The sequence below is a fragment of the Camelina sativa genome, chromosome 2 (assembly GCF_030686135.1).
Source record: "Camelina sativa cultivar CO46 ecotype springtype chromosome 2, ASM3068613v1".
Classification (NCBI taxonomy): Eukaryota; Viridiplantae; Streptophyta; class Magnoliopsida; order Brassicales; family Brassicaceae; genus Camelina; species Camelina sativa.
In genome coordinates this window covers 31,842,859-31,870,546 of record NC_141881.1, presented here as the reverse complement: position 1 = coordinate 31,870,546, position 27,688 = coordinate 31,842,859, and the positions used below count along the sequence as shown (strand labels likewise).

At 38.7% G+C, this 27,688-nt stretch overlaps 5 protein-coding genes and 2 long non-coding RNA genes across 12 annotated transcripts in view; 3 read left to right on the top strand and 4 right to left on the bottom strand.

Moving 5' to 3' along the window:
• LOC104746594 (uncharacterized) overlaps nucleotides 1–482 on the bottom strand; it is a 953-nt gene extending 471 nt beyond the window's left edge. The window contains exons 1-2 of the long non-coding RNA XR_002034153.2: nucleotides 233–482; nucleotides 1–134 (exon numbers count right to left, since the gene is read on the bottom strand). The exon at nucleotides 1–134 is cut by the window's left edge and continues 42 nt beyond it. This is a non-coding gene — a long non-coding RNA (uncharacterized LOC104746594). The remainder of the gene's footprint in view (nucleotides 135–232) is intronic.
• A 3,507-nt stretch (nucleotides 483–3,989) lies between these two features.
• LOC104746584 (kinesin-like protein KIN-14E) lies at nucleotides 3,990–10,955 on the bottom strand. The gene is made up of 22 exons (XM_087476621.1): nucleotides 10,417–10,955; nucleotides 10,119–10,329; nucleotides 9,759–9,997; nucleotides 9,311–9,638; nucleotides 9,034–9,133; nucleotides 8,768–8,949; nucleotides 8,578–8,693; nucleotides 8,327–8,429; nucleotides 8,071–8,223; nucleotides 7,824–7,970; nucleotides 7,515–7,715; nucleotides 7,080–7,244; nucleotides 6,897–7,001; nucleotides 6,641–6,781; nucleotides 6,364–6,558; nucleotides 6,163–6,289; nucleotides 5,863–6,065; nucleotides 5,595–5,777; nucleotides 5,429–5,524; nucleotides 5,158–5,355; nucleotides 4,470–4,741; nucleotides 3,990–4,361 (listed from the first exon to the last, which is right to left on the bottom strand). Exons 1-22 carry the CDS (start codon nucleotides 10,554–10,556, stop codon nucleotides 4,181–4,183), a joined length of 3,786 nt encoding a protein of 1,261 aa, XP_087332747.1. The 5' UTR covers nucleotides 10,557–10,955; the 3' UTR covers nucleotides 3,990–4,180.
• Nucleotides 10,849–14,207, bottom strand: LOC104746577 (3-hydroxyisobutyryl-CoA hydrolase 1). 2 transcript variants are annotated; one of them, XM_010468094.2, is made up of 14 exons: nucleotides 13,925–14,207; nucleotides 13,751–13,831; nucleotides 13,607–13,675; nucleotides 13,481–13,544; nucleotides 13,301–13,380; nucleotides 13,122–13,205; nucleotides 12,946–13,030; nucleotides 12,753–12,838; nucleotides 12,154–12,275; nucleotides 11,794–11,854; nucleotides 11,579–11,677; nucleotides 11,408–11,509; nucleotides 11,280–11,321; nucleotides 10,849–11,186 (listed from the first exon to the last, which is right to left on the bottom strand). In XM_010468094.2, the coding sequence occupies exons 1-14, from the start codon at nucleotides 13,952–13,954 to the stop codon at nucleotides 11,046–11,048; spliced, it is 1,146 nt and encodes a 381-aa protein (XP_010466396.2). In that variant the 5' UTR covers nucleotides 13,955–14,207; the 3' UTR covers nucleotides 10,849–11,045. The 2 variants fall into 2 exon arrangements, with proteins under 2 accessions (XP_010466396.2, XP_087332763.1); XM_087476637.1 differs by lacking the exon at nucleotides 11,280–11,321 and having other exon boundaries at nucleotides 10,849–11,210; nucleotides 11,387–11,509.
• A 95-nt stretch (nucleotides 14,208–14,302) lies between these two features.
• On the top strand, nucleotides 14,303–15,016 carry LOC147949398 (uncharacterized). Its single transcript, XR_015574693.1, has 2 exons — nucleotides 14,303–14,422; nucleotides 14,513–15,016. It is a non-coding gene; the product is annotated as an uncharacterized LOC147949398 (long non-coding RNA).
• A 302-nt stretch (nucleotides 15,017–15,318) lies between these two features.
• On the top strand, nucleotides 15,319–20,333 carry LOC104746548 (uncharacterized). 2 transcript variants are annotated; one of them, XM_010468063.3, is made up of 9 exons: nucleotides 15,319–15,832; nucleotides 15,944–16,005; nucleotides 16,092–16,206; nucleotides 16,301–16,424; nucleotides 16,520–16,600; nucleotides 16,754–17,095; nucleotides 17,333–17,511; nucleotides 17,612–18,453; nucleotides 18,670–20,333. In XM_010468063.3, the coding sequence occupies exons 1-9, from the start codon at nucleotides 15,444–15,446 to the stop codon at nucleotides 20,109–20,111; spliced, it is 3,576 nt and encodes a 1,191-aa protein (XP_010466365.2). In that variant the 5' UTR covers nucleotides 15,319–15,443; the 3' UTR covers nucleotides 20,112–20,333. The 2 variants fall into 2 exon arrangements, with proteins under 2 accessions (XP_010466365.2, XP_087332658.1); XM_087476532.1 differs by having other exon boundaries at nucleotides 15,375–15,806.
• Nucleotides 20,334–20,433: 100 nt separating this feature from the next.
• On the top strand, nucleotides 20,434–22,700 carry LOC147949397 (uncharacterized). Its single transcript, XM_087476553.1, has 6 exons — nucleotides 20,434–20,614; nucleotides 20,724–20,784; nucleotides 20,896–21,034; nucleotides 21,136–21,463; nucleotides 21,668–21,796; nucleotides 22,024–22,700. Exons 1-6 carry the CDS (start codon nucleotides 20,548–20,550, stop codon nucleotides 22,485–22,487), a joined length of 1,188 nt encoding a protein of 395 aa, XP_087332679.1. The 5' UTR covers nucleotides 20,434–20,547; the 3' UTR covers nucleotides 22,488–22,700.
• Nucleotides 22,545–26,579, bottom strand: LOC104746562 (MLO-like protein 10). Of its 4 annotated transcripts, none has more exons than XM_087476539.1 (16): nucleotides 25,930–26,579; nucleotides 25,612–25,801; nucleotides 25,477–25,534; nucleotides 25,201–25,388; nucleotides 25,005–25,121; nucleotides 24,865–24,925; nucleotides 24,697–24,785; nucleotides 24,491–24,565; nucleotides 24,319–24,407; nucleotides 24,188–24,237; nucleotides 24,061–24,101; nucleotides 23,806–23,979; nucleotides 23,658–23,693; nucleotides 23,474–23,541; nucleotides 23,332–23,392; nucleotides 22,545–23,217 (listed from the first exon to the last, which is right to left on the bottom strand). In XM_087476539.1, exons 1-16 carry the CDS (start codon nucleotides 25,947–25,949, stop codon nucleotides 22,816–22,818), a joined length of 1,719 nt encoding a protein of 572 aa, XP_087332665.1. In that variant the 5' UTR covers nucleotides 25,950–26,579; the 3' UTR covers nucleotides 22,545–22,815. The 4 variants fall into 4 exon arrangements, with proteins under 4 accessions (XP_087332665.1, XP_087332667.1, XP_010466384.2 ...); XM_087476541.1 differs by having other exon boundaries at nucleotides 25,005–25,124; nucleotides 25,612–25,840; nucleotides 25,930–26,420; XM_010468082.2 differs by having other exon boundaries at nucleotides 25,612–25,840; nucleotides 25,930–26,327.
• Between the last annotated feature and the right edge of the window lie 1,109 nt (nucleotides 26,580–27,688).

Sequence of the window (27,688 nt, the reverse complement as noted above, 5' to 3'; positions counted from 1 at the left end):
CATTATAACCGATAGCTCAAACTTCATGAGATGACTTCTGCTTTCTGAACAGCGAAATAGCTCTTAGGTTCTATAGTTCACTCCTCTATTCTCTGGTGTTCCCTCCATAGGTTTTGTATGTGCAAAAACAGTGTCTGCAAATGAAGGCACAGTCAGATTAGATCGTTAGATGTAATGTACGAAGATCATATGTTTAGACAAATAATCTGGCAAAGGTAGTGTCTCAATTTACCTTGGCCATCTTCAGGCTTAAAGACATGGTCAAACTTTAAATGCTTCTTGGAGGAATCAGATGAAAGTATCTGGAGCTCGTTTTCCTGTGATGGATCAAACTCAGCTACAGAAGCACAGTCATTTGCTATTTCAGCTTGGTTTAGAGGTCTGCATCTGCAAAAGACCCTGATATTTCCCTTGAGTTCGATCACTTCATTGTATAATCGCTTCCTCTCTGATGACTCTTCCAAGTACTATTTTTCCAGAGTTCCAAGCTTATCTGCCATAATAAACATGTTGAGGCTTATCATGTTACAACCAAAGCAAACAAGTTTTGCATTAAGACAACAAGGTTTATTAAGACACTAAGGGTGAACATATAACACTAGCAGAAGCAAAATCATATTTCAACTTAAAACAACCTCCACTTACTATTGCAATTCACAACTGTCGTGATAGTGTTTATATTCAAGAAGAGGAGAAAGAAAGTAGAGTACCTTAATTTTGTCACTGAAGTCGAGAATCTTCTGCAAATTTGGAAGTGTTTGTCCATTGGCAGGAGAAACTACTGAATTCTCACTTTTGTCCACTGTTTCATCCAAATCAAGTGAAAGATCTGATCAAAGGTGGCTCCATCAAACCCTTCGTTACCTCCATCAAAGGTGGCTCTGTGTCTGATCTTCCTCGCCGTGACTACCAACGTCCCTCTGATTTCTCTTCTGAGCTAAAACGCTTCTCTTCACAGGTTTCCTTCTCAGGGTTTTGGTTTGCAATTGCAGAGCGTCGTTTCTTATCTTGGGTTGTAAAAATGGAAGCTTTACACGCACCCACTTGGAAAAAAGCTGGAATTTTTGACGCAATCAAGGCTTCTACTTACAACATCTCCAAAAACGTGTCTTTGGGTTGTAAAAATGGAAGCTTTACACGCACCCACTTGGAAAAAAGCTGGAATTTTTGACGCAGTCAAGGCTTCTACTTAAAACATCTCCAAAAACGTGTCTTTGATTCTCTCCGTTACTGAGAAATGGTGTCCTGAAACCAAATCTTTTGTCTTTCCTTGGGGTGAAGCAACCATAACGTTAGAGGATGTAATGGTTCTTCTGGGGTTTTCTGTTTTGGGTTCTCCTGCTTTTGCGCCTTTGAAAATCTCGGAGCTAAGAGATGCCTTTGAGGAACTGGAGAAAGCAAGGATTGAGACTCGATGCAGCGATAAAAGTGCCAGGGAAGGAACATGGATTTCGAGCAAGTTAATATACAGATACAAAGCACCATCGTTGCTAATTTCTTGATATTGATCTGGAATAAACCATAGATTATCAGCGAAACAATCAAAGAAAAGGAATCAAACAAAAATCACAATCAATCATGAATCTGTAAGAACAAATCACAATTACGACTACAGAAACAGAACATAATACCTCCTTCCATGAACGAGAGAACTCAAAGAACGAGAGAACCCAAAGAACCCAAAGAACGAGAGAGCGAGAGAACTCAAAGAACGAGAGAACCCAAATTTCTGAATCAAAGAGAGAGCGAGAGAGAGAGAGAGAGAGAGATGGAGCCGTTGGGGAGAATTTGGATTTAGATGAAATAAGAGCCGTCGGATCTAAATAAGCTTTGTACCGTCTATTTACCCAAAGAGGAGTGTGAGAGAGAACATGGACCCGGATCGGGATCCGGATTAATTCCAAGTTACGGATCCAAAGCCTTTTTGTAACTATGCGTTTTAATTTTGTGATCATATTTTAACGGCAACCTAAATGAAAGCTTATGAAAATACATATATCAAAAGCTCTAAAATTATGGAAATCCTGGAATCATACTATATTAATCGAGAATACAAATATGAAATTAATCTTAAAATGTGTAAAACATTACATTCAATTGTTATTAGAAAAACTTAATTAAGATTAATTAATTAATTAAATAAATATAATTAATTAAAAACGAAAATTGGGATACATAAAATAAAATAAATTGTAGAAAAGTAAAAAAAAAATCTATTAGAATCAAAACTAATTAGTCCTCAAAACAAATTAACAGCTAAGATTTTAAAAATCTAATCGAATAAAATCTATATAACCACAAATTTTATCAAAAAAACTTTTCCAGCACATGTTAAACTTTTTAATCAAAAATCTAATCAAATAAAATATATAAAAGTTTGCTTAGATTTAAAAATTAATAAACTAAAAATAAAAGATATAGATATAATATCTTATCTATTTTAAAAAATTATATTTTTATTTTAGCCACTATTCTTTACGAAAATAAAACTAAGTTAAATTTTAAATATATTTAATGCTTGAAGGTGCTTATTACAGACAAAAAAGGAAGTCACAGAAAAAAAATAATGAATGTTGTTTTCAAAGAAGGTTTTCAGAACCTCCACTAGCTATATTTAGTTGTTATTTTTACATGTTAGTTATATCTTTTTACTTATTTCATAATTATACCAAAAATTGCGTTTAATTGACAAAAGTTTAAACAATTTTATTCATTATGCAAATGTTTTATTGACAGGTTTCAATAAACATTTATAAATTACAAAAAAAATTAATATAAGCAAACCGAATTTTTAATCACAAACTATTATATATAACATAATAACAAAATAAGTTATTACAAATTTTCATCAAAAGAAAAGTTCAGCCCGCGGTTTTCCGCGGGTTAGTACCTAGTCTAAATTAAATTAGCTTTATCATATAATGTGTTTATTAAATGAAGCTAAATAACCTATATTGTTCTAGCATTAAACTATCCAAATGCTATGTTTGTCTAGGAATAATGACATAAGAAAAACTTATTATAATTTCACATAATGAATAAGAAGATAATACGCTTTACAAAAAAATGGTTATAAACCTTAAACCCTAAATGAAACTTTATATAATACGAATATTAACTGATCATATTGCAGTTTCTTCTTTTTTTTGCCAACCGGTCATATTGCAGTTTTTTTTAATTTCTATTTGTAATATAAGTTCCATCTTAGAAATATCGGTTACCAATCAATACTTTCAAGCGTTCCTGACCACCAATTTATTTTATAAAGACATGGAATGCTTCGCCTAGAATTGATGATAAAGCCATTGATACTGTCCTATCCAAAATGTTATGTTTCATCTTGAATTTTTTTTCCAATAAAATTTCTGATTTTATAAGATAAAATAATCACATAATTTAGGTTACAAGGTGCCTTAGCTACAACAAACTCTAGGATGAACAAACCCGGTATACTATCACTACCACTGCCACATAAAATACCATTACAACTGCCACTCATACTACCACTACCACTGATACTACCACTACCATAATGGTAAGGATAGTATCAGTGGTAGTGATAGTGATATTGGTAGTATCAGTGGTAATGGTAGTAGTAATTTTAGTATTAGTGGCAGTGACAGTGGTAGTAGTAGTGGTAATGGTATTAGTGGTATGGTTTAGGGTTTATGTATGGTTTTATTCAACACCACCAAGCAAATATGAGTCACTTATAAATTATAATAATCCTTTGATTTCACATGCAGATAAATCCACATTGAGGGTAAATATGTCTATAATTGAGTTCGTAAATTCCTTATAAACACTTGAATAATAAACATAACATATCAGCCGATGAATAATTCGTGTATAAATTCCTTTTACACTTGATAAGATAAAGTGATAAACAATATATACCAACTTATTAGCTAATAGGTGTATACCCCAACTTATTATCTTTATACTGTTTCACTTTTGTTCTTATTTGTATAGTTCTCACCAGATTCGTATTGTATCTACCATTAATTCCTTTCTTGTAACGAAGATCTCATCAAAACAGATAAAGTTTGAGACATATAGCATTACTTTTAGATAGAAACTCTACTTAAGAGTAGTAACTTCCTACAAAAAGAATGGTGAAAACCAATGATACTATCGTCTCAATTTCACCTACATGAATTGTATTCCATGCCAGCATTCTTCAACTATCTGCCTCATCTTTTCGTGTACGATCTTCCTCAATATCCACCAAGTCTTCTTCCTCACTTTTTTTACCGGCTTGCTCTTTCCAGTATGCTACCAACTTTTTCAATCGCACCATCTCTTTCGATGATATATGTTTGCTGGGATCATTCACGATAGTTCTCACTCTCGACGCGTATCTGGAATTTGGTCAAAGGAGGAACAAAAACAGTATGCTTTATCTAATGAGTACGCACAGTTAATCTATGTTAACACTTAGCTTATTTGACAATTGATGTTTGACTTACAGTAGAGAATTGTACGTCTCGTCCAAGTTTGATTCGGCTGGAGACACATTAACAAACATTAACGTCTTGGCATTTCCTCCCAATGAATCACTCATCAACATTGTTAGCTTGTGATTCCTGTAAGGAATATGCTGGTTGCCCGAAGATAAAGCACCAATAACATCACCTAATGCAGAAAGTGATTTGTTGATACTTTGAGCTTCTTTGAGTTGGCAGCCGGCAGAGCCCGACTTTTTTACTCTCTCAGAACCAGCAAGATCCACAAAACTCAACTGCAAAGTAACAAATAGAGGATCATAATATTATACAAGATCATCATTTCTCATAACATTCACGAAAAGGATCTAGTGAACGAAAATATATAGATAATGAGGGTATCATTGTCTAATAATATGGATATATTTAATCATTTAGGTGTAATTAATATGTTTATTGTGCAATCCTATGAATACACACGAAGGTTTAACATTGTGTACCACACCAATGATTTGAATAATACTTGAGATGAAGTTAAACTATCTTCCTTTTGAATAAGATTAATGTTACTTTTTATCTTTTATATACGGTAGACTAAACATGAAAATCTAAAGAAAGTCCTATTTTCTTGAAATCCCTAAATGCTACGAAATTCTGTGAAAAATGATTATGACTATGAGTTAAAAAAGAAACAACTAGTGAATTTTGTCACCTTGCCCCTCGCAGCAGACTGGGTTTGAAGATCAATGCTCTCGATAACAACCGATAGTATTAGGTGAGACCTTGAGCTTTCTTCATTCATATTTGTTCCAGAAACATGGCGTCGTTCCGATCCCCGTTCAATAATCATCCGCAGTTCCTCCAAAGTTGATATAGGTATAGTTGTCACATTCTCTACAAAGACCATACCCTGAGGAAGTATTTTATGCATGAGATACTACTTGTGTCTACAAACTAGTGAAAGTAGCTATATATCTCATTACCTTTGAATCTTTTTTAATCTCTAGTTTCAAGCGTCTTGCACTTTTTGGTAAGAGAAGGTCTACAAGTGTGTCTTGATAAAGTTCCACCATATATACCTGCATAATTTCTTGAAGTCATTAGATGCCAGAATCCTTAATCGCATCATATATTAGGATAACAAGTTACCTTCAGAGAAAATGAAAATCTGTTACTATCTCGCTTTAATATATTGAACAGTTCCTTTGTAGCTCGAGGTGTCAGTCCAGGATTGTTCTCATGCCCATATATAGTGAAAGTTTTTCCGGACCCAGTTTGACCATATGCAAAAATGCAAACATTATATCCATCTACAGCGGACTGTACCAAATACTGTTCAAGAGAAACGATATTAGCAACCACAACAAAATTAGCTAAAAATAAATGGTAAATGAACAGAGTTACATATCCGTAATACCTTCGTGTCTTCAAAGATATCATCTTGATTAGCACGCATGTCAAATACGCGATCATATATATGTTGCTTTCTTTTGTCGTCTTTCCATGGATGTTCAACGGTAAACTCATCCACAGTTGTCAGCATTTGTTTTTCCCTCTCTGAACTCTCTTTTTCATTTAGAGGTCTTATACGACAATAAACTCTAATCTTTCCTTTCATATCTACAATTCAATTTTAAAACAAAAAGATTATACACATTATAAATTTCACAAAAGCACGCCTATGAATATTATTGTACATACTTGACCATCATGTTACCTTCTATGGTATTATAGTATCTTTTTCTTAGAACTTGTTCTTCCTTATAAAGTATTTCTAGCTCAGCAAGTTGGGCTCCTTGCATCTTCAAAATGGCAGCTGTTTGCTCATTTTTTCTGTCAATGTCCTTAAAACATGAAATTGGAATGTAAGCGCCTCCCTCTAATTAAAACAATGAAGAAGACTAAAGAGTACCAATACCTCTTTCATTTCCCTTAACTCCTCAAGCTCTTTTAAGCTATTCTGCAACAGCATCATGTCAGAATTCTTACTTTCAATCGCGGACTCAGCACTATCCAAGTCTTGAGTAAGGACTTCAAGCTTATTTTCAAGTTCAGAAACTCGAAGCTTTAACACCTTTTTTTCTTGTTCATATCTCTTTTGATGAATTTCAACCTGAAATATTGATGTGTCAATACGCAAGCATTTGCAACTACTCAATTTTAAATCGGCCATAAATCTGATACATCAGATTCACCTCCTCTTTTTTCCTATTTTCAGTATTGAAAATGCTTTGCTCCAAAATCTTGTTTTCGCTCAACAGTCTCTTTGAGTTATCAACTGCAACGTGCAATTCCTTATTTCGAACTTCTAACTCCTTTTGGATCTTGTATAATATCTGTGACATAAAAATCATTGTTGAAGGGATAAAGAAGTGCTAGCAAAACAACAACATAGATACTCAACAATTAAAGCATACAACAACGAATCACAATTTTACACATGATATTCACCTGATTATTCATTTCGCTTAATTCCGACTTTGTCTCTTTACTTGATTTTGTGTTGCCTGACTTTGCCAACCTTGCTTCCATTCCTCGTAGTTCAGACATCAAGGTCTAGAGCATATATAGAAGAAATAATTAATAATTTCACCAAAGCATCAAAACAAAGAGAAAAGTTATGTTATAACTAACTTGAATAGTTATCCCTTTCTCGTCACACAACGACCTAAGTTTATCACGGTCTAAGGTAACCTCCAACAATTTTTTCCTTTCAAGCTCTAAACCATTACGCAAAGCTTCTAACTCTTCACGCAGAGTAACGTCTTGCTGATTTTTCTCTTGCAATTCATCCATCAACTACACAACAACATAAAACATACAAACAGTTCATCAGCATACAACTCTAAAAAGAAAAGAGGTCACGGAATAACATTCTACCAAGTACCAACAATAACATGAGATAGAAGGAGGGGTGACATTTACTGATATATCGTACAACAGCCAAGCATTAAACCATGACAAATCCTACTACAAAATGTTAGTACATGTTTTAAACAGAGATCAGCCTTCCCTCCATAAATTGAATTTTACTCGACCAAGAAACGAGAAATCTATTAGACGGTATACCTTATCAATCTTCTTTTCAGACTCTTCATAAGCCTTAGACAAATCTTGCACACGTTTTTCATACACTTCAAGATTTTGTGGCTTCGAACTGCAAGATATATCTCCATTAACCAAGCTATTGGCAGCAGATCGAGCTTTGGAGTAACGACGCAACATGACATCATTTATATGGGTTTGCAAAGCAACACAAATTTCTTCTCCCTACAAAGAATAAAATGCTAGTTCACATTTACAAGTTCCCCGAATTAAATATATATTGTAAGGAATAGCTGCGTAATTATAATGATCCGCAAATAATAATGTCTGAACCTGTTTTGTTTCGAACTGAAATATGTGAAGAACACCAGCGACTCTCATTTTGAAAAAGACGGCAGTGTTACTGCTGCCAAATTGCATTATGTCACGTAGTTCAGCAGAGTGCAAATACTCTTTAGGAACCGGTCGGAAAAAATGCACCTACAAGAAAGCAAACAACAAATTCAAACCCAACAACATACATTTGAATTTCAAACAACGATAACAAATTTCTAATGTATAACATCTATTTTGCACTGACCCCACGTTTGTTGATACCCAAAATGATTCGCCCTGGTAGCAGCCCAATCGGATCATCTATCTTGCGTACACTGAAAAACACTGAATTCCCGTATGGCAATGCCTTTAGTATCCGTAGAAATTGCTGTCTTGCATCATCTTTGGTTACATTCTCCTACATTTCCACATACACAAATACGATGTATCATTTTATCATACTGTATGTGGTAAAGGTATCTAGAGAGGGAAAAAAAAAAAAAGCATTGACTCATTCCTACCATAGAACGGTAGCGAGCAAGGATATCCAATTCCCATTCACGCTTTGCTCGGGTTATTGCTATTTGTCTCGGCAAAAAGCGCTCAAGAAGTGATGTCCAGTCACTAATATGTGACACAATGATAAAGAAAGAGAAAAATATTAATGGAATATTGGAAAAATACAACATTATTACTACGCAAATAAATTCAATGGCTTAGCTTAAAAAAATTGAAGCTACAATTCTCGTAACTAAAAATTTAGAATACTAACATGCATGACTCTGGATTGTTGACAAACCCAATCCCAACAAGAATTTGCAAGGCACAAAGCTGAGCAGCATCGTCCCTCCCAACAGGATAGTTTCCTAATAAATAGTCATGTTGCAACTGCATGTATATGTGTTAGCAAGGAAACACAGATTTTATCATGTGGAAATCATATCAATGAACAAAATGCTCACTTGAACATATGATAGTTGAACAAACATCAGATCTGTTACTGCTTCATCAGACTCTCGGAATAGTTTTTTTTTAAATACCAATTTGCAGTGTAGTATCTCTCCTTTATTTCTATCTTTTATAGCTTTGAATTCTGCGAGGAGATCTCCAATATACTTGTTATCATCCAATCCTATATATTCCTCTGCAAGCGAACAGATTGAAAAATGATTAATAATGTAGTACTACTTAAAAAATATATGATAAAGAGAGTCATATGAAAACATACCATTTCCGGTATCTGACGATTTGGAACTTGAAACAACTTTACGACATTCAAACAAACTGAAGCTAGAGAAAGCTGAGAGTTTAATTGTCCCAGCTAGCTCCTGAAAGGGATATGTCAATACAGTGAGAAAGGTTAAATAAAAAAACAAAAAGAGACAAAGGAAAATAAAATGCAAGAACAAACTCATTACTAAGTTTACTTCATCAGACAAGAATATGATCAGGTAGCAGTGCACTGCAAGGAAACTAAACTATGATAAAAGAATACAAGAACATACCTCAACAGCATCAGACACAGTTGTGGCCATGTCATATGATATTTCTTCAAAAGTTTCATCCAAAAAGAAGACAATGGTGGTGAGCTTTCTACCGGTCAAAAGGGCTTCAATTTCTTCACGGCCAGGTGTGGTATGCCTAGGACCAGCTTTGATAGAGCGCTTTAAGGCCTTCAAAGTATTCACAGCAAGAACCTGAGCCTCTGGTTCGATTGTTGCATCGTGTGCCACATTATGAATATACTCAGATAGATATCCACCAATATCTTTGCTTGGAGGCATTGAAGACGCACATAAGTACATCAATTCCCAAGCTTTGATCAAGTATTGCCTGATAACATGCCAAGAAGGGGAAAAGTTAAAAGAGATACAAAAAGGGTTAGAAATAAAAGAAAGATGATGATGCGAGCATGTAACTAAAAAAAAAACAGTCTGTTTGGATGGAAGGTACCTGTCAGGATTATGTCTAGTCTGCTTGGAGATTTGAGCAAAAAGTTCGTCCCGGAGTTCAACACGCTTCAAAGTTTTCTTGAAGAGCTTTCCAACAAGTTCAATGCGTTCATCTAAACTGGGTGGCGTTGATCGATCAGATGAATCAACGCCCATATATTTTAAGATGAGATGAAACAACTTGGTAGCACGGCTGACGAGATCGCTGTTTATCTTGAGAAGAGATGTGGGGATGGGATCCTGAAGGAAGGAGAGAGAGAGAGACCACATTAATTTTTAATTAATTTTCAGCAGCCACAAAGTCAAATCAAAATGGATTGTGTTGTGTGTGAGTGAAGGGAGAATTGGAGTAAAAACAAACCTTCTGAAAGCAAAGCATATCCTCAAATGTGAAGCGCTCGCGGACATGAGAGCCAGAGGACTTTTTAGAATAGAAGAAGCCACGCTTGCCAGCAGACTGGATTTGCTTCTGCATAAGCCGCAAAAAAGCTTCAACCTGGAAGCGATCGATGAGGGGAATGGCGGCAGCAAGCTCGGCGGGAATTGACAAAGCCACTTGAGGAGCTGGGGAGCTGCGACAAAGAGTTAAAATCAATGTTTTTTTTTTTTGAAAATTCAGAGACAAGTTGGAAGAAGAAGAAGGAGCAAAGAAGACTTACAGAGGAGGAAGAGAAGACGATTCAGCATCGAAGTCGGTCCCAGAGGGATTGGGAACATAAAAGCAAGAAGAAACGTCGGCGGCGACTTCGGTGCCATTGCCAGAGCTCAACGAAGAATTACTGCCTCGTTGGCCCTCCATAGCCGAAGAAAAAGGAGAGATTGTAGATCTGAACAAGCACAAATTTGCCCCAGAAAAACAAAAAATTTTGAGCAGAGAGAGAGAGAGAGAAAGGGAGAGAGACGAGAGTCACGGGAGATTTTTAATTGCCTCTTCTTCTTCTTCTTCTTCTTCTTCACATTCAATTCTTCACGATTCAGCTGATTTTCTCATTTCTTCTAGTAATTGTTTTAATTGAAGATGAGTTATTATTACTTTTATTTAATCGTAAGGACTCGATCCGCGTCGTTGTGTGGGTTGAAAACCGAATAAATGAACAAAGACGTGCTTCCACGTCCATTGGCCATGGTTGTGCCTCCAACACCATGTACAAATCTCTACATCAATACAATAATGGATTATGTATGTATTGCCAGGCCTATTCAACACAAGTGTGTTGTTACATTTCTTTATTTTTCTTTTTCAGACTTGACGGGAAGTAAACCATAGTGCTTCGTCACCTTCTCCACTTCACAGCTTTGATATTGCTAAAGCAGGCAAGTTTTTCCTTGCCGGAAGCTTTAGATCCTCCCATTCCCCTTCTTCTTCCACTCTCGTGAAGTACTTCTCTACCATGCTATCCTTCATGTCCTCCAGTCGCCTTGGCTCCCACTATAATTTCATTTCAGCAAAACACTGGCATTATTATATCAACAGTGTGACATAACCACCACAAATACCAAAAATATAGAGACTTGTTTAAACCTTTGGGTTCTTATCTTTGTCTACCAATATAGCTCTGCACCCCTGCACAAGTAAAACACGCTCTTGTAATTACGGTCAACAACAAGGACAGTTTGGAAGGAAAATACAGTCGGGGAAGCTTGCAAAACCTCCACAAAATCTTTGCTGATTTCTCCCTTTAACACGTGACACACCATTCTATACTCACGGATAAGACACTGCCCCACCCCCTGCAATCGCCCTTCTCTTATCTGAAATCATATGAGCACAGTCAGTCACCTCTTTGTCATCATTTCCTGTGATGCGTACTGGGAACTAACCGATCTAAGAGAGATTTTAAGGCTTGCTGGTGAAGCCTTCTTCAATGATAAAATTGTAGCTGAGATCCAACCATCTGCTTCTTGAGTGGCCTCTCTCTCCTAAGCAACACATATATGAGAATATATATGATAGTACAGAGCATTGTCAAAGGTAATCAGTCGACTCAGGATTGCAAGTGAATATATCTATATATAAATGGAAATAAAAAACTTACAAGTGCAGATATAATTTCTTCGACAGTTCTCCTAGAGAAACACCTATCAATAACATCTAACCTGCTAAACAAACGGAAAGATAAGAACCACCTTTTCTCTTCACACACATTTTCAATTAAAGATATGATGAGAAATGAATTCTGTAAAGAGCAATTGAAAAGCTGAAACCAATACAAGATTGAAATTCTAGAAATATGTCATGTATTTATGGTCAATAAGAGAGTAATGACCTAGAATGTGCGTGCTTTTGGCATGAAAAGAAGATAAGAAGCAGATATGAGAGAGCAATGAGTACATGAGAGATAAGAAAGATAAGAATATTAGCGAATTGAAAAGGAGATAAAATCATATACACTTGCCTGCGGTAAGCACTCTGCTGTTTCAAACGCGGTTTCTGGGTGTAGGCATCGAGAATTGTTGAGGCAAACGTTGGATCACTTGAACCAACTCTGCAAAGATCTGCTTCTAATGCAGTCAACCTCTGTGAAAAAAAGAGTAACCTTACTAAGTATCCTTTTCTTTTTCTCTTTTGGTATGAAGTAGGTAACAATCCTTGGTGAATCATATACAGTTGACACTAGTAGCTAACTAGCTATAAGAAAACTGAATTGTAAAAGTCATTCGAAATGTCTTATGAAATAGAGACTAAGAAAAATTACAGGCCGCAAGATTGGGTACGGACACATATATTATAATAGTTAACAGGACCCATCACGCTGGAGAAAATAAGCACGTTGAACAAGACTACCCCATATCCTGACAGAGACACCTTAAACTTTCCTTGCCAAGAAAAGTTTCTCTCCAAGAAAAATGCCAAACGGAGAATCCATCATCTCTTACAGGGTATTCCTATGTCTAATGTGCCTTAGTTGGTGATGCAAAAAATGTTCTTGTGTTTAGCATGTCAAGTTGCTATCATGCCGGTAATGGGGAATACTAACGAAAAGGGAGTTCATACCTTTGAAGGCACAAAATGAGTAGCAAGACCACAAGTAAGCATTTCAGCGCCATCTAATCTAGCTCCAGTGAGACCAACATACTCTCCTAAAAAAAAATAATAATAACAAGGATGAGAGAAGGAGATAGCCTCATTCATTCTGAAACTTTTGTGGCTTTAAGAAGATGCAAAAATGATATATAAGTTTCGTTACCAAAAAATCCAGGGAGCCTTGACAAGAAGTAGGAAGCGCCTATATCTGGAAAGAGCCCCAGAGCTGTCTCAGGCATGGCAAAAACCTTGGGGAAAGTCAAAAGATAGGGAATGATATGAGTATATAGTTTGGAACGACGTATTTTTCATACATGGACATCTCTAGGAAAAGAATACCGTGTTCTCAGTTGCAATACGAAATCGACCATGGACTGAGACACCAGCTCCCCCTCCCATGACGATACCATTCAGAATTGAAACCTATAATCCGAAAACAGTGTGGATTACGAATAATGAACTTATTATACACTCGGAGTGAGTGGTTCACTAAAAGGAGAGTATGTATAGTGTGAAACCTGAGGTTTGCTATATGTGGCCATAACATAGTTGAGAATGTATTCATCTGAGAAGTAATTGGCACCAAGTCTCCAGTTACCTGGTCAACGAAAATAAAATAGAGAGAAAGTGTGTGTGTATTAGATTATAGAAGAAGGTAAGAAAAGGAAACGAAAGATGGGAGAGGGTGGTTGGTAAACCTTGTTTGATGTCACGAACCACAGCTGCAACATCGCCACCAGCACAAAAGGCTCTTCCAAGACCCTGCGGTAAAGTCATTCAGTGCTGGGAGGGGGGCAAACGGAAGAGATAAGGATAATGATTACCTTAAGGATGACAAGTTTCACACTAGGGTCCTCCTCATATGCAAGGCACAGTTGCAGCAACCGAGAGATCTATAGAAGATTGAGTCAACCAAATTTGTACAAGAAAGGAGGAGAAACCAAAAGAAGAAGGGAAAAATTCATTACCATTTGGAAGGACAGAGCATTCAGCTGCTTGGGTCTGTTCAGAGTCAAGATTCTAACACCCGATTTCTCTTCAACCAAAACCTGTGATCAAATTAATTTTAGATAGGGAACAATTGATCGTCGTCGACTCGGATATAACGAAGAAGAAGCTGAAGAAAAGACCAAAAAAAACACCTGAGAGCGAGAGGCCATCTCGACTGCCATCTTTCTTTACTGCTCAGAAGATTTGGGATCTTCGTATTCTCCGAACAGAGAGAGCAGCAGCAAACGGGATTGGTTATAATAGTTTAGAAAGTTGATGTTGGGCCTTGGAAGTGGATATTTTGGTCTTGCTATAATGGGCTTTGTGTTGTGGCCATAGAGTCAAATGGAGCACTCAAATTAAAAATCCTCTTGCAACATGCAAGCACTGCTGTGGAAAAAGAAAACATGGTAGATCAATGATCTTTGCAACAATATAATAATCAAGCACGTTTTAGACATATATGTTTACAAAATTACAAGGAAGACTTTTTATTCGTTTTGACATTTTCCATCCCATGTTAGAAGCCAGTTTTTCCAGCTTACCCAATATCTCCCACATAAAATGACACGCGGCCACCACAAAAATCAATCAATTAAAAAAGTCTTTGCAAGTGTTCAAATTCTCAACAACCCAGCCTCGATCTGAAAGTCAGACATTTTGAAAGCCCTCTCCCTTCTTATATATGTTGTCTAGCTATATAATATAGTTTTGTATATATACTTAACAACTCTCAACAGTCTCTCAGATTTAAATGTGCATAAGCAACGGCGGCCTTCATAGAGATGGGAGGAGCAAGGAAACGATGGCGGGCGAGTGGTAGAGGAATCAAAGTCAGGGCCGTGAGGCAGAAGACGAAGAGATTGCGTGAGAGAGTGAGAGGATTTTTCAGGCTAATCAGGAGCTGGTGCTTCAGGAGGCAGCCGCTAGTCAGAGAAGACGGGGGTCTATATTACACATCTATACGTCGCTCTAACTCTTTCTATGCCGATGCAATTGCAGATTGCATTGACTTCATCAACCGCTCCTCCGCTTGACCGCTTCCCATTCGTTGCCAATTGTATATTCTTTTCTCTCATTTTGTAAAAATCCATGACTTTATTATATGCATACAATGCAAACAATTCAAATTGTTTTTTTTTGTAAAAAACCCAACTGTTTTGTTTTGTACGTCCGGAGCCGGCGGAGTTGAATTATTAGTCTGTCGACGCTTTGACAAATTAAATAAGTCGATGCATCTTTCACCGGGTGATGTAACTAGAAAACACATACTGTACGCTCGTTTAAATCAGATCTGACAACTGGACTAGGCCCACATTCACTTATTCCCCCATTCACTTATTGATTAAAGGCCTGTTAAAAGCCCTATTAAGTGGGCTAGATAGACTATGTATGTATATCCCTACCGCCACATAAAGTTTCAAACCAGATCTGACAACTGGACTAGCCCCCATTCACTTATTGATTAAAGGCCTGTTAAAAGCCCTATTAAGTGGGCTAGATGAACTACGTATATTATCCCTGACGCCACATAAAGTTTAAAACCAGATCTGACAGCTACACTATTATGAAAGGCCCGTTAAAAGCCCAGGCAATGTTTTCGTTTCAGATCCTTCCTTCCCCCAATTCAACGCGTCGTCCGAGTCTCAGATACACTCCCCGGCGAGCTAGATGGAGGAATACCCGGAAGAGCTCAGGACGCCGCCGGTAAGTCTGGTGGCTCTTTTCGGATACTCGGAGCTACAGGCGTCCATTACGAAGCATCTCCACTCCCAACAGCCTCCCATCAACGCTCTGGCCTTCCCTGACTTGTCTCATATCTCGCTTCTCCTTGCTCATGATGATCAGATCAGCCAAGCCTCTTCCTTCAGAGATCCTCTCAGTGTCTCCGATTCTTCTCCTCCCGTTCCTTCCAGATGCGGCGGCATCTTGAAACGGGATTGGTTGCTGAAGCATCGCACAAAGGTCCCTGCACTGGTCGCCGCCTTCTTTCCCTCACATCACATCTTTGGCGATCCAAATCAATGGCTACAGGTCTGCTCCGATCTCGACAGCCTCAAGTATTTCCTCATCCCCCTTATCTGTTTCCCTTGTTTCCTCCCCCACCCCTTTGATTTTTTTTGTTTTTTTTATAAAAACACTCGGATTAACAAAGCGATCTCCGTTGTTAGATCCGTAATCCGTCCCAAAAACATCAAACTGGTGGTTGTCGTGGTCCAGTCTTCTCCCCACGGTAGCATTTTTCTCTCCGATTAGATTTTTTGGTTTTTTTTAATTCATCCCCGAACTCGTTGCTTACTCCTTCCCGACTTATTCTAGAGGAACTTAGCGAAGATCGTCTTGTGGCATTGCGCAAGCGTGCAGAGTTAGATTCTAAGTACGTGCTCTTCTTCAATTCCAGCATAGATTCTGAACTCTCAGTCTCTCTCTCCAGGCATGTCTCTCTCCTCTTTTCTTGTTTTCTGTTTTTGCACCTAGAAGACCAAGAGGCTTTTGATTCAATGCATCTCAACACAATATGTTTGCAGGATCGCTTCTGCATTTGCAGAGTTGGCCCTTGCATATTACAAAGAAGAAGGACGGAGAATCAAAAGCCGAGTTGAGAGAAGGAGTTCCAATTCTCCTGATTTGAATGTTCGCTACTGTTTTAAAGTAAGTTAGCTTTTTTGTTACCTCTCTGCTAACTCGAATAATTTTGTTTCAAAATATCTTGGAAAAGGAAGGCTCATTCTTGCCATGTCTGCTAGGTCGCTGTATATGCAGAGTTCCGTAGAGATTGGGGTGAAGCATTGAAGTTTTATGAAGACGCCTACCATTCCCTGCACGAGGTCTTTCACTAATTATTTTGGTTTTTCTAACTCATCTGTCACCCTAATATATTCTGCTTCTTGTCAAGAAGCCGGCTTTTGATGCATATAGGGTTTTTAAGGTTATGTATATTTGTTGGTGGTTTCCACACATTCAATTTTGTTTATGCACAGATGATCGGGGCATCAACTAGGCTGCCTGCAATACAACGCTTGGTCGAGATCAAGACCATAGCTGAGCAATTGCATTTCAAGATATCAACGCTTCTTTTACACGGTGGAAAGCTCATAGAAGCAGTAACATGGTTTCATCAACATAAAGCATCATATGAAAAGGTTGTTGGATCCACAGAATTTATTTTTCTCCATTGGGACTGGATGAGTAGGCAGTTTCTTGTCTTTGCTGAGTTGCTTGAGACAAGCTCCGCAACAGTTCAGAGCTTTTCTTCCTTAAACCAAGAAACTGCGGATATATCTTTGACTGAGTTTGAGTTTTATCCTGCCTATTATTTTCAGGTCAGTCAAATTTTCTCCATCTAACTCATAGTCGGAACATAATCTACACTTGGTGTTAAATCTTTTTGTGTCTTTTACCATTCTCTCAAAACTACACTATATAAACTTAACACCTACCTCGAAGCTAATGCTTAATTTCTTCCTCTGTCCCATATATGTCTGAGCAGTCTGTGCCTAGTTACGGTGTGTTTGAAAGTATAATGTTCTTATCCACTGGGAATTTCTTTCTATACGCAGTTGGCTTGTCATTACTTGAAAGATAAGAAATGTGCCCTGGAATTGTTATTGTCAACGTCTGAAACAGCTCAAGAGATTGATAGCTGCTCAGAATCCATTACTCCTTCAGTCTATGTGGGTCAGTTCGCTCAGTTGTGTGAAACGAGAGAAGAGAAGGGAGAATCTCTCACACTTCACTCGTAAGTTGTTCATAATTCACGCCACAAATCTGTGTAAAAAATTAGTATATAACTATGCTATCACCACCTCTAATGGTATGAGTTTTCAATGTCTTTGCAGTATAACGGATGAAGAGTACACACGGTTTACAATTTCAGAAGCAAAGAGATTTCAGGATTCCTTTGAAATTATTGCGTGGCTGAAGAGATCTTATGAATCATTCACCAACCTTAAATCCCGGAGAATGGCTGCTCTGTGCGCATTTGAAGTAGCCCGGGAGTACTTTGATTTGGCTGATCCCAACAACGCAAAATTCTTTTTCAATATCGCTGCAAGCTTGTACAGACAAGAAGGTTGGGTAACTTTGCTCTGGGAGGTGTTGGGTTACTTGCGAGAGTGTTCGAGAAACCTTGGTGCTTTGAAAGATTTTGTAGAGTTGTCCCTTGAAATGGTTACACTGCCTGTAACATCTTATGATGATTCTGGGAACTCGAGAAACAAAAATTATGGTCCTGGAGGTCCTGCAACCTTTTCACGAAGAGAAAGTATACATCGAGAAATTTTTACTCTTGTCTGTCGTGAAGCCGAGCTGTTATCATCAACCGGAGGAAGTGGATTCAAATTAGCCACTGATAGCCCTCTTCATCTTGAGATTGATCTTGTCAGTCCTCTCAGACCTGTTCTCCTAGCTTCAGTTGCGTTTCACGAGCAAATAATCAAGCCTCACGCTATGTGCTCTATTACAATATCACTGCTTTCTCATCTACCTATTCCAGTTGAAATAGATCATCTAGAAGTTCAGTTCAATCAATCTACGTGCAACTTTGTCATCAGAAATTCCCAGAGGCCTCTGTGGGCTTCTTCGTCTAACACTGTGGAAAGTGGTAGCCAAGTGGAGAATGAGCCATCGCTGGTGCTTGTGCCAAATAATTGGTTAAGGTTGACATATGCAATCAATTCTGGTTAGTGTGATTTAATTATAAGGGTGTTGTTTGTCACACACTTGCACGTATTGCAGTTTATTCATTGAAATTCAAAACTGGTTTGGACGTGTTCGTATTCTTAGTTACCAGTTAGCAAAACTGATGCTACAGAACTTGTATCTATATAATGAAAACAGAAGCAAAATGGTTTCTCGGCTGCCTAACTTTTCACGCATTTCTTTGTTTCATATGCAGAGCAAAGCGGCAAACTCGAGTGTCTTTCAGTTCTCGCAAAATTGGGCCCTCTTTTCACAATCTCTTCAAGAGCCGAGAGTCCTGCTGCAATGGAGGATTTGTCTCTCTGGAAGCATGAGAATCGTGTGGAATCTCTGCCAACAAAGGACCCAGTTCTTGCCGTATTTGGCCAGAAAGCTACTCAAGTTGATGAACCTGAACCACAGGTGGACGTTAGTCTAGGTGCTTCTGGTCCTGCCTTAGTTGGAGAAGATTTTACAATGCCTATTGTTGTAACTTCAAAGGGTCATGCCGTATACAATGGTGAATTGAAGATTAATTTAGTTGATGTGGGTGGTGGTGGTTTGTTTAGCCCAAGAGAAACAGAACCGTTTTCTCTAGAAAGCCATCATGTTGAAATCTGTGGAATTGATGGGGCAGAGGGCAACGATGAATCTGAATCTGAAACAGGAAACATAAAGAAAATTCAGCAATCTTTTGGGCTGGTTTCTGTTCCAGACCTGAAGGAAGGGGAATCATGGACGTGCAAGCTAGAAATCAAGTGGCATAGACCTAAGCCTGTCATGCTTTTTGTGTCATTGGGTTACTTGCCACATGGCAGTGAAGCTAATACCCAAAAAGTTCACATTCACAAGAGCTTGCAGATCGAAGGGAAGATGCCTCTTTTAATAAGCAATCGGTTTATGTTGCCATATAGACGGGATCACCTATTGCTCAATAGGATCAAGCCAGCCCCTGATTCTGAAGACATGTCTTCTCTGCCACTGAACGAAAAAAGTGTGTTAGTTGTCAGTGCCAAAAATTGCTCAGAGATAGCGCTGAAACTGGTGTCCATGTCCATTAAATTTGATGATGAGCAGGGGGAAACTTCATGTTTGATTCAGCAGGGTGGAGATTCCCCGAGCTCTGCTAATCTTGCGCCAGGGGAAGAGTTCAAAAAGGTTTTCACAGTCATACCGACGACGAGAACTTCAAAGCTTGGTTTGGGATCAGTACATTTAAAGTGGAGGAGAGAGGGAGGTAACATAACAGAGGCATGTGTTTCAACAAAGCACAAACTTCCTGAAGTAAATGTGGAGGCATCACCACTGGTAATGAGTTTGAACTGTCCTCCATATGCCATTCTTGGAGAACCATTCATTTGCGCCGTTAGAATCTGCAACCAGACACAGTTGCTGCAAGAAACAAAGTTTGCGATGGCTGATGCACAGAGTTTTGTCCTGTCTGGGTCGCACAGCAATACGGTGTCAGTCCTTCCCAAGTCAGAACACGTCTTAAGTTATAAGCTAGTGCCTCTGACTTGCGGTGAACAGCAACTCCCCAAGATAACTTTGACATCAGTGCGATATTCTGCTGAGTTTCAGCCATCTGCGGTTGCTTCAAGTGTCTTTGTGTTTCCCTCAGCCCCACATGCCGAGAAAGCCAACTCTGCCGCGAAGTAGTGTGTAACTAACTTCACGTGAGTGTAATGGGTTTCTAAATGTCTATGCAGTTTTAGGCATTTGTGGTTAAGTAAGACAAATTGGATCAGTTTGGAAAATTTTGTTTCCGCTATGTTGTATTTTCGTTTGTTGATAATACTGTCTATTTTTGGAGAACTCAAAACTAAACACCCATAGGTTTTAGGATATGCATCTATTTACGGACACAAATCTGTTTTGAAATTCAGGGCACCAGGGCAGACTGTATTTTGTTTTATTAACTTTGGGATTCGCCTCCCAGAATTTATTAAAATATGAAACAACTAACTACACAGGGACTTCTGTGTCTATTGCTCCTCTCTCATACGAAACTAACAGTGGGTACTATATGATACCCCTGATAATTTACATCTCAAGCTGGTCGCTCGCTCGAATCTAGATCACTGGATCCAAGTTGATGGAAAGCCGACCGGGAGTGTTTGTCGTCGGATCATCTGGCGTCGGCAAGCGCACCCTCCTCTCTCGTAAGCGCACCCTTCTCCCCTTTGGATCCGATTCCTCTGCTTTACCAAAATCTAGGGTTTCCTTTTTTATCCATTTGACGGGAGATAAAAATTATGTGATCGATCACAGGATTGCTCTCTGTGGAATTTGAGGATTCATCGGAGCCATCATCTCAAACAGAAGTTCATGGGTATGGATGTGTGTACCCAATTCCTGAATAATTTCTCTCACACTTGAAGTATTGTTTGAACCTCTTTTTTTTTTTTTTTTTTTTTTTTTTTATTCTGTAACATGTGGGCAGCTGGACGATCAACACTAAGTATTACACGGCGGATGTTTCTGTATGGATATCACATATTCGCGACGACTACTCTCCTCTACCCAATCTCCCTCAGTCACATCCACTGGTGGCCTTAGTTATGGTCTTCGACTTGAGTGAGGTTTGTCATTGATACGCCCTGTGGCTGGTTCTCAATTATTCTCACCTTACCCGCGCAGCATACATAACCCCCTGTTTTTGACCCCCCCCTACTCTTTGCAGCTGTCAACTCTTGTTGCTCTTCAAGACTGGGTTTCTCATACTGACATCAATCATTTTGATATATTGCTGTGCATTGGTAACAAAGTAGATCGTGTCCCTCATCACCTAGCTCATGATGAATATAGACGCCGCCTTTTGAAGGCAACAGACCCCTCCAGACATCTGTATTCGGACACTGATGAGTTTGGTATCTCTGAAACGGAAGGATGCAGCTTGTTGGCAAGTGAAGATACTTCACTCGATATCAGGGGAACATGTCTTGAGTGGTGCTGTGAGAATAACATCGAGTTCATTGAGGCTTGTGCCTCTAATCCTGATTTTGACAAGTGTAAGTTCTATGTTTTTCAGGCAACTCTTCCTTCTTCGTATTTACTGCAATGTTCAGTTTTTTTTTTATCTGGTTACTCTTTCTTTCCATCAAATATGAAAAAGTAGCTTGTACTGAACTTGAAAAAGTTGAGTGAGAATGGATGAGCAGAGAATATGTATTCGTCTCTAGCATTAATGAGGCTCGTCGATTGGTCTTTTGTAGGTTTATCAGTAGATGGGGATTCTCAAGGGGTTGAACGTCTATTTGGTGCTCTTTCGGCACATATGTGGCCTGGGATGGTTCTTAAATCGGGTGATAAGATAAATGATCCTGTGTTAGCTCAAGGGGAAGGTTGTTTTTTCCTTCCATTTTCTTCTCCCATATATGTTGAGGGTTCCTGCAACATCCTTACCCGGGTAGAGTTGATGTCAGACCACTTCATGACCAAAACACGAGTTCATTGGAATCTGACCAAGTGCTCGGCCAAGAAGTTGTCGGACCAAAACTCTACCCGGGCGAGGACATTTCATTTCCACTTGGATTCATGTTGATTGACTCTTATATTTCCTATTTCTCAGAGTTGTCAGAAGAAGAATCTGAATACGAATTGGAGTATGAAGTGCTATCAGCAGGCTCAGGCGACCCATGGGAGAATATCGACGAAAGATGGGTTTCTGCAAGTGGAACGCATTCATATGCAGATGCTGGCGGATCCACTTCACAGGAAAACCTCCATGTAGAAAATAATATGGTAAAAATGAATGAAGTTGTGGATGAAGAGTTGCAGCTGTCACGGCCAAGGTTAGAGCCGCAGAGTGACACTGACAGAGTAATAGTAACAGATGAAAAAGCGGTGGACACAGAAAATGAGAAATGTTATGAGTTTGAAGACGTGGAACAGTTGATGTCAGAAATAGGAAACATCCGGGACAATTTGCGATTGATGCCTGATTTCCAGAGAAAGGAAATAGCTGCGAATTTAGCGATGAAGATGGCTTCCATGTTTGGAGGTGACAGTGATGACGAGGAAGAACCTAAGTAAGTCCGTTTATATCAAGTATTGTGGAAGATCAGCGGTTTATTTGGTTCTCTATACAAATTTATCAAAATTCGTTTCTTGTTTCGTGATAGATTCTGGCAGTAATAGTCAGTTGCACGATGTAATACAAACAAAGCCAGTAAACTATTCTAGTTTCCTGGGCCGACCTGTTATGTAGCTCTTTACTTTTTCTCTAGATATGTAAGAGCTCTAGCATACAAGGTCTACAGAAATCCTAGTTGGTAACGCTTGGCAAAGCAATTTATTGACATACAGGTAATAGAAAACAAAGACCCGGATGGTGGAATTTGTTCTGCATTCATGTTGAATATCAACCAATATCGTTAGCAGGAACAGGCTTCACAAAGGAGAATTCGTTTCCAGGACTAATATCTCCAGCATATTCCATCTCTGTGGGCTGATCACCAACCCTGACGATAGTCTGTCCATCTATCGGTACAGGAGTTAATGGCTCAGCTTCAAGATCAGACATGCTTTGGTCTTCAAAGTTACTCATGTAAGAAGCTGTCGAGTGACCTGTGGTCTTGGAGTGGAGTAAAGTAGATCCAGATGCGTGAAAGGCTGAGGTAGAGGTGCTGACGCTGTCAGAACCTCCAAGGGTCTCTGTTGGTGGCTTTCTCGTTTTGCCTTTCTTCTTCACAGTCATGTGCCATTTCTTCAAGGCTTTTGCCGTTTGCTCATCAAACACAGCTTTCTTCATGTGTGAACCCATCTGCCCACATGAACAACGTAAGTTTGTTGCTTGGTTCCTTGCCACTGTACTACTATATAGCTTCGTAGACAAACAAATCTGTAGAGTAAAAGGCTGAAAATTAGGATAGTGTACCTGAGTAACTAGTGCGTACAATGGAAGTGTGATGTAGCTGCACAAAATCAAAGCTCCAACGCTGCAAATATATCAAACTTGTTCAGCTAATTGTTCCACGAGAGATCTATCAATTGGTGTATTCGCTAGTGAATAGTGTTACCCTAGAGAGAGTTTTACGATGACAAGTTTGAAATCCGTGTGAAAACAAGATTTTAGCCCAAAAGAATACTGCATGCCAAATTAAGGAAATGTAGTTAGTCATTTATGTCATTGAGATATAGAAGAGAATACATCGGCCAAAAGGCAAACTACTGTATTGGGCGTATAAATGAAAGAGATGTTACCCAGACCCAGAAGAAGTATGTTATCTGGAAAGCATTCTGTACAAAAAGGAGGAAGCATTTAGACAGAAGTTGTAGCATGGGACTAAAGAAGAACACAAGTATAACATGCAGTGCTGACTTTGTATGGAACTAAAAGCAATTCAACTACCTGGAATAAGGCGAAATGAAGAAGATGAAGCAGCAACTGAGGGCGATTAAACCAAAAGTACTTATCTGAACCTTGCACAAGAGGTATCCCTTGAACAACTGCGTGTCTCTCTGTGATTCCCAGAGCCATTCTTGTTAGGATCGCTTGAAGCTTCGTGCTTACAGCTAATATGATCTGCAAGGGTTGTAAAAATGAGACTTACAAGCCCCTGACACAACACAGTAGAAGACACGCTCAAGAGTATACTTGTCTTACAAGTACAGGCAGGATTGACGCCCAAAACAATGTTTCCCAGCCTAAACAGAGATGGGAGAATTTTTCAGCACACCAATATATAGGGCAATTAATAATCAATGATTAGGTAAAGCAAGCGAAGGCTCACCATTAACATTCAGAAGTAGGAAAATTACAAATGATGCCCACAGAAGAGGACTGCAGAGAGAAAATTTATCATCAATGTAATGTCAACAAACACCTCACCAAACTAGCATTGTTTTGTCTTGTTTCACGTACCTTATTCCAACTACCACCTTGAAATCGTCTTCCAGTGATCTTTTGATATACTTCTGGAAGTCGAACTTCCTTCCCGGAGCTAAATGGGCCTAAAAGGAGACTCGCTTTCCATAAACATGACAATGGTGTGGTGTTAGGTAAAAAACACAAGAGAGAACTGAGTTTTCCTTACAGCGATAAAGCCGTGACGCAGAGTTAAGTAGTCGGTCCTCCCGACAGATCGGAAAAACTGCTGTAGGAAGCAACCCTGACGGTTGAGAGAGAGAGAGAGAGAGAGAGAGAGAGAGAGAGAGAGAGAGAGAGAGAGCATATTAAATATCAATTTCTCACGAAGTACAACTTGATACTATACGAGGGCTTGCTATAGAAGAATCTCACAGCATAAAAGAAGAAGGGGATTTTTGTCCAGAAACTGGAATGTTGTCTAACGAATGACGTCTCATGAGTGAGTCTGAATCTTGATGGATCTATGCATAGAGAGAAGCCACTTTAGTGACCTGCTACATTGTAGACCAGAGACTTATGAAGAAGAAATCGCCTACGTACCGATAGAGAACTCGTAATCATGAGAAAAAGTCTCCTGCTCCCACTTTTTCCAGCCACGGATCTGCAGTTAGGTCGGAAAATGATTTGAATAGCTTCGACTTCGAAAGGAGGGTTTTGAGGTAAGGAACTTGTCGTCGTACCTTGAGTCTGCCAAGCATCATGGTGATGAAACTGTAAAGGATATGAAAGGCAGCCATGAAGAACAATAGAATGTGTAGCTGGTGCAAACCTGTGGCAGGTATGAGTTGTTCATGACCCTGCTGCGGAAAACAAGAGAGTGTTATAACAAAATACAGAGCGTAAAGTTTTTTATAACTAAAGGAAGCTAGAGATGACCTCTTTGCAGCGGGAAGAGGTAGAAGCAGCAGCTAGACGTCTGCGGTGGGTCTTGTTGTCTTGGTCATGAGTAGAAGGAGCTGCACAAGGTAACATAGAGGCTGCAGCCTTTTCAGGTATACAAATCTTGAGAATGTACTGTTCTCCGAAGGTGAGCAACAAGGAAATGAATCCTAGAATCATCAGCTCTGCATCCGTTTCACACACACACATGTCTTTAGTTTTCTTAACCAAAGCCAGTAGAAGAAAACAAGTAGTAGTAGTGTCTGGTCTTACCGGCCTTTATTTTTTCCAAGGCTTCAAGCAGAGAGTTCTTATGTTTCTCCCACAACCACTATGATTAAGAAAAACACAAAAAAGTTAAGAAGGGGATGCTTGCACAAGTGAAGGAAGAAAGAATAAAGGGCAAACCGTGGCAACTCTGTGAAGAGCCTTCTCGAGGAGAACGGAGACAAGGATGAAGAAGGTACAGACGAGGGCAACGGCCCAAGTGGGAGTTTGGGAGAGCCCTTTCTCTTTGGCGCCGCCTGAAGAGGAAGCTCGGGCGTAGCCGGTAAGCAGCAGAGAGCAGAAGAGTAAAGTGGTCCAACACAAAAAGCATCTTTTGGCCATGGCAGCCAAACGAAGAAATTATTTTGTCCTTGATTGAGTGAAATTAACAAGAGGGCAACGAGACTCAAAAAAAACATATAACAAATAAATGCAATGTTGACTTGTCCGTTTAATTACCGTGATATGTTGTTATGCATAACAATAAATTATGGGAAGAGAGATCTCAATCATCAATGACAGTGGAGGTTGAAGAGAATCAACCTAAGACGACGTCTCCTTCATGTGTCTCTCTATTCAAAACCCAACCCTTACAGTCAACAAACAACAAACTTGGCTCTCTATCAAAAACAAACTAAGTAGGAGTCTTCATTGTTTCACTTTCTTCTCTCACCCAACACAAATGACAATTTGATTGCCTATGACAGACAGATCAGAGGGGTAGAAGAACAGAATCGTCCATCATCCAACACACTTATCAATCCTTATTTGACTAATTGGTTTTGCTTTTATGATTGCTTTCCCCTTTTAGTTTGTCTTTTTCTTTTTTCTTTTCTTGAAGTACTATTTCCGCTTTTAGTTTTGTATATACCAACTTGCAACTTTATAGATTACAGAATGTTATCCTTTACTCTTGGCTATTGCTCCACTATCTTCTATTCCCACCCTCTGTATTCTTTTCTTAATTTACCCAAAATGATAATATATATATACAATGGAAGAACGAATCACCACTTTCCCTGCATGGCTGGGATAACTAATATGATTAGAGAAGTTTTAAAACAGAAAGGCTCCTCTTTGTCTTTCAAGGTTTTAGTTTCACGTAATCTGTTCATGCTATAAAGTTTATTGGTAAAGATATCTTGAAAATGATAAAACCAAAAAAAAAAAAAAGAGCTTCATTCTTCATGTGATCATCTAAATTGTTGGCCTGTGACTATGTTACCTACTAATGGGAAATGGGCTATGCCTATATTTTTAGGCCTCACAATACCTGCCTCATACATACCTACATGGGCTCTTTTAGGCCTATCTACTTATCCGGAATGAGATAATTGTAGTATAGCTAGCCGAAGAACTGTTAATGATTACTCTTCTTTTATCAAAGTAAACGGTGTCGGTGCCCTTTTGTAATCTGTAGACACGCCATTCCGAGTCATGCAACTATCTTATCTCCCGAGACTTGTTCTACCACAATCATGGTCTCATCATTCTTACCTTCTTGTTAAACAAATATTTGACTAACTCTTACTTTAATTTAGTCTTATCCTTAGCTAAAATACGTGCTTCTCCGAGACATACAAGCAAACGACGGTTTCCTCTTCCTCTAATTTGGTTTAATCCCACAAGTTTCTTTTAGCCTATCACTTTTTTATTAATTGGTTAGATACATTGCAACAAAAAAAATTATGTGGAAAATTACAAAGGAGGGTTTAGTTTGAGAGCATAAAAATACAAACCATTTGATATTGTAAAGAGGAAACAGAGAGGAGATATTCAAGATGAGATTAGTTTCCTCAAATTAAATTAAATGGCATTGTTTTCCATGTGAGCTTAGCAGAGTGGCTAGTGAAAGTGACTCATATTACAGTTGACATTTATTATTGGTCTTTGTAATAAAGTAGAGAGTATGACGAGTATTGTGGACTTGGCATCGCAATCGCAGCCATCTCTGAAGCTTGGGCGTCAAATCCAAGAGATGATTACTTTTTCTTTGTTTCTTTTTAAATGTTAGGTGATAAAGACAAATAACATTATGATTAAAAGGTCCAAATTGGCCACTTAGAAAAATGTTAGTTTGTGACAGCTTAGGTTACTTCTGTGACTCATGTGCTCGAATATCTTGTTTAGTTAAGTTAGTGGTTGGTGCACAGCCGTATTTTAGCCATGTGTATTTTGTTAAAAATTTATTGAAGGCGTCTTTGGGCTGGATTAGATA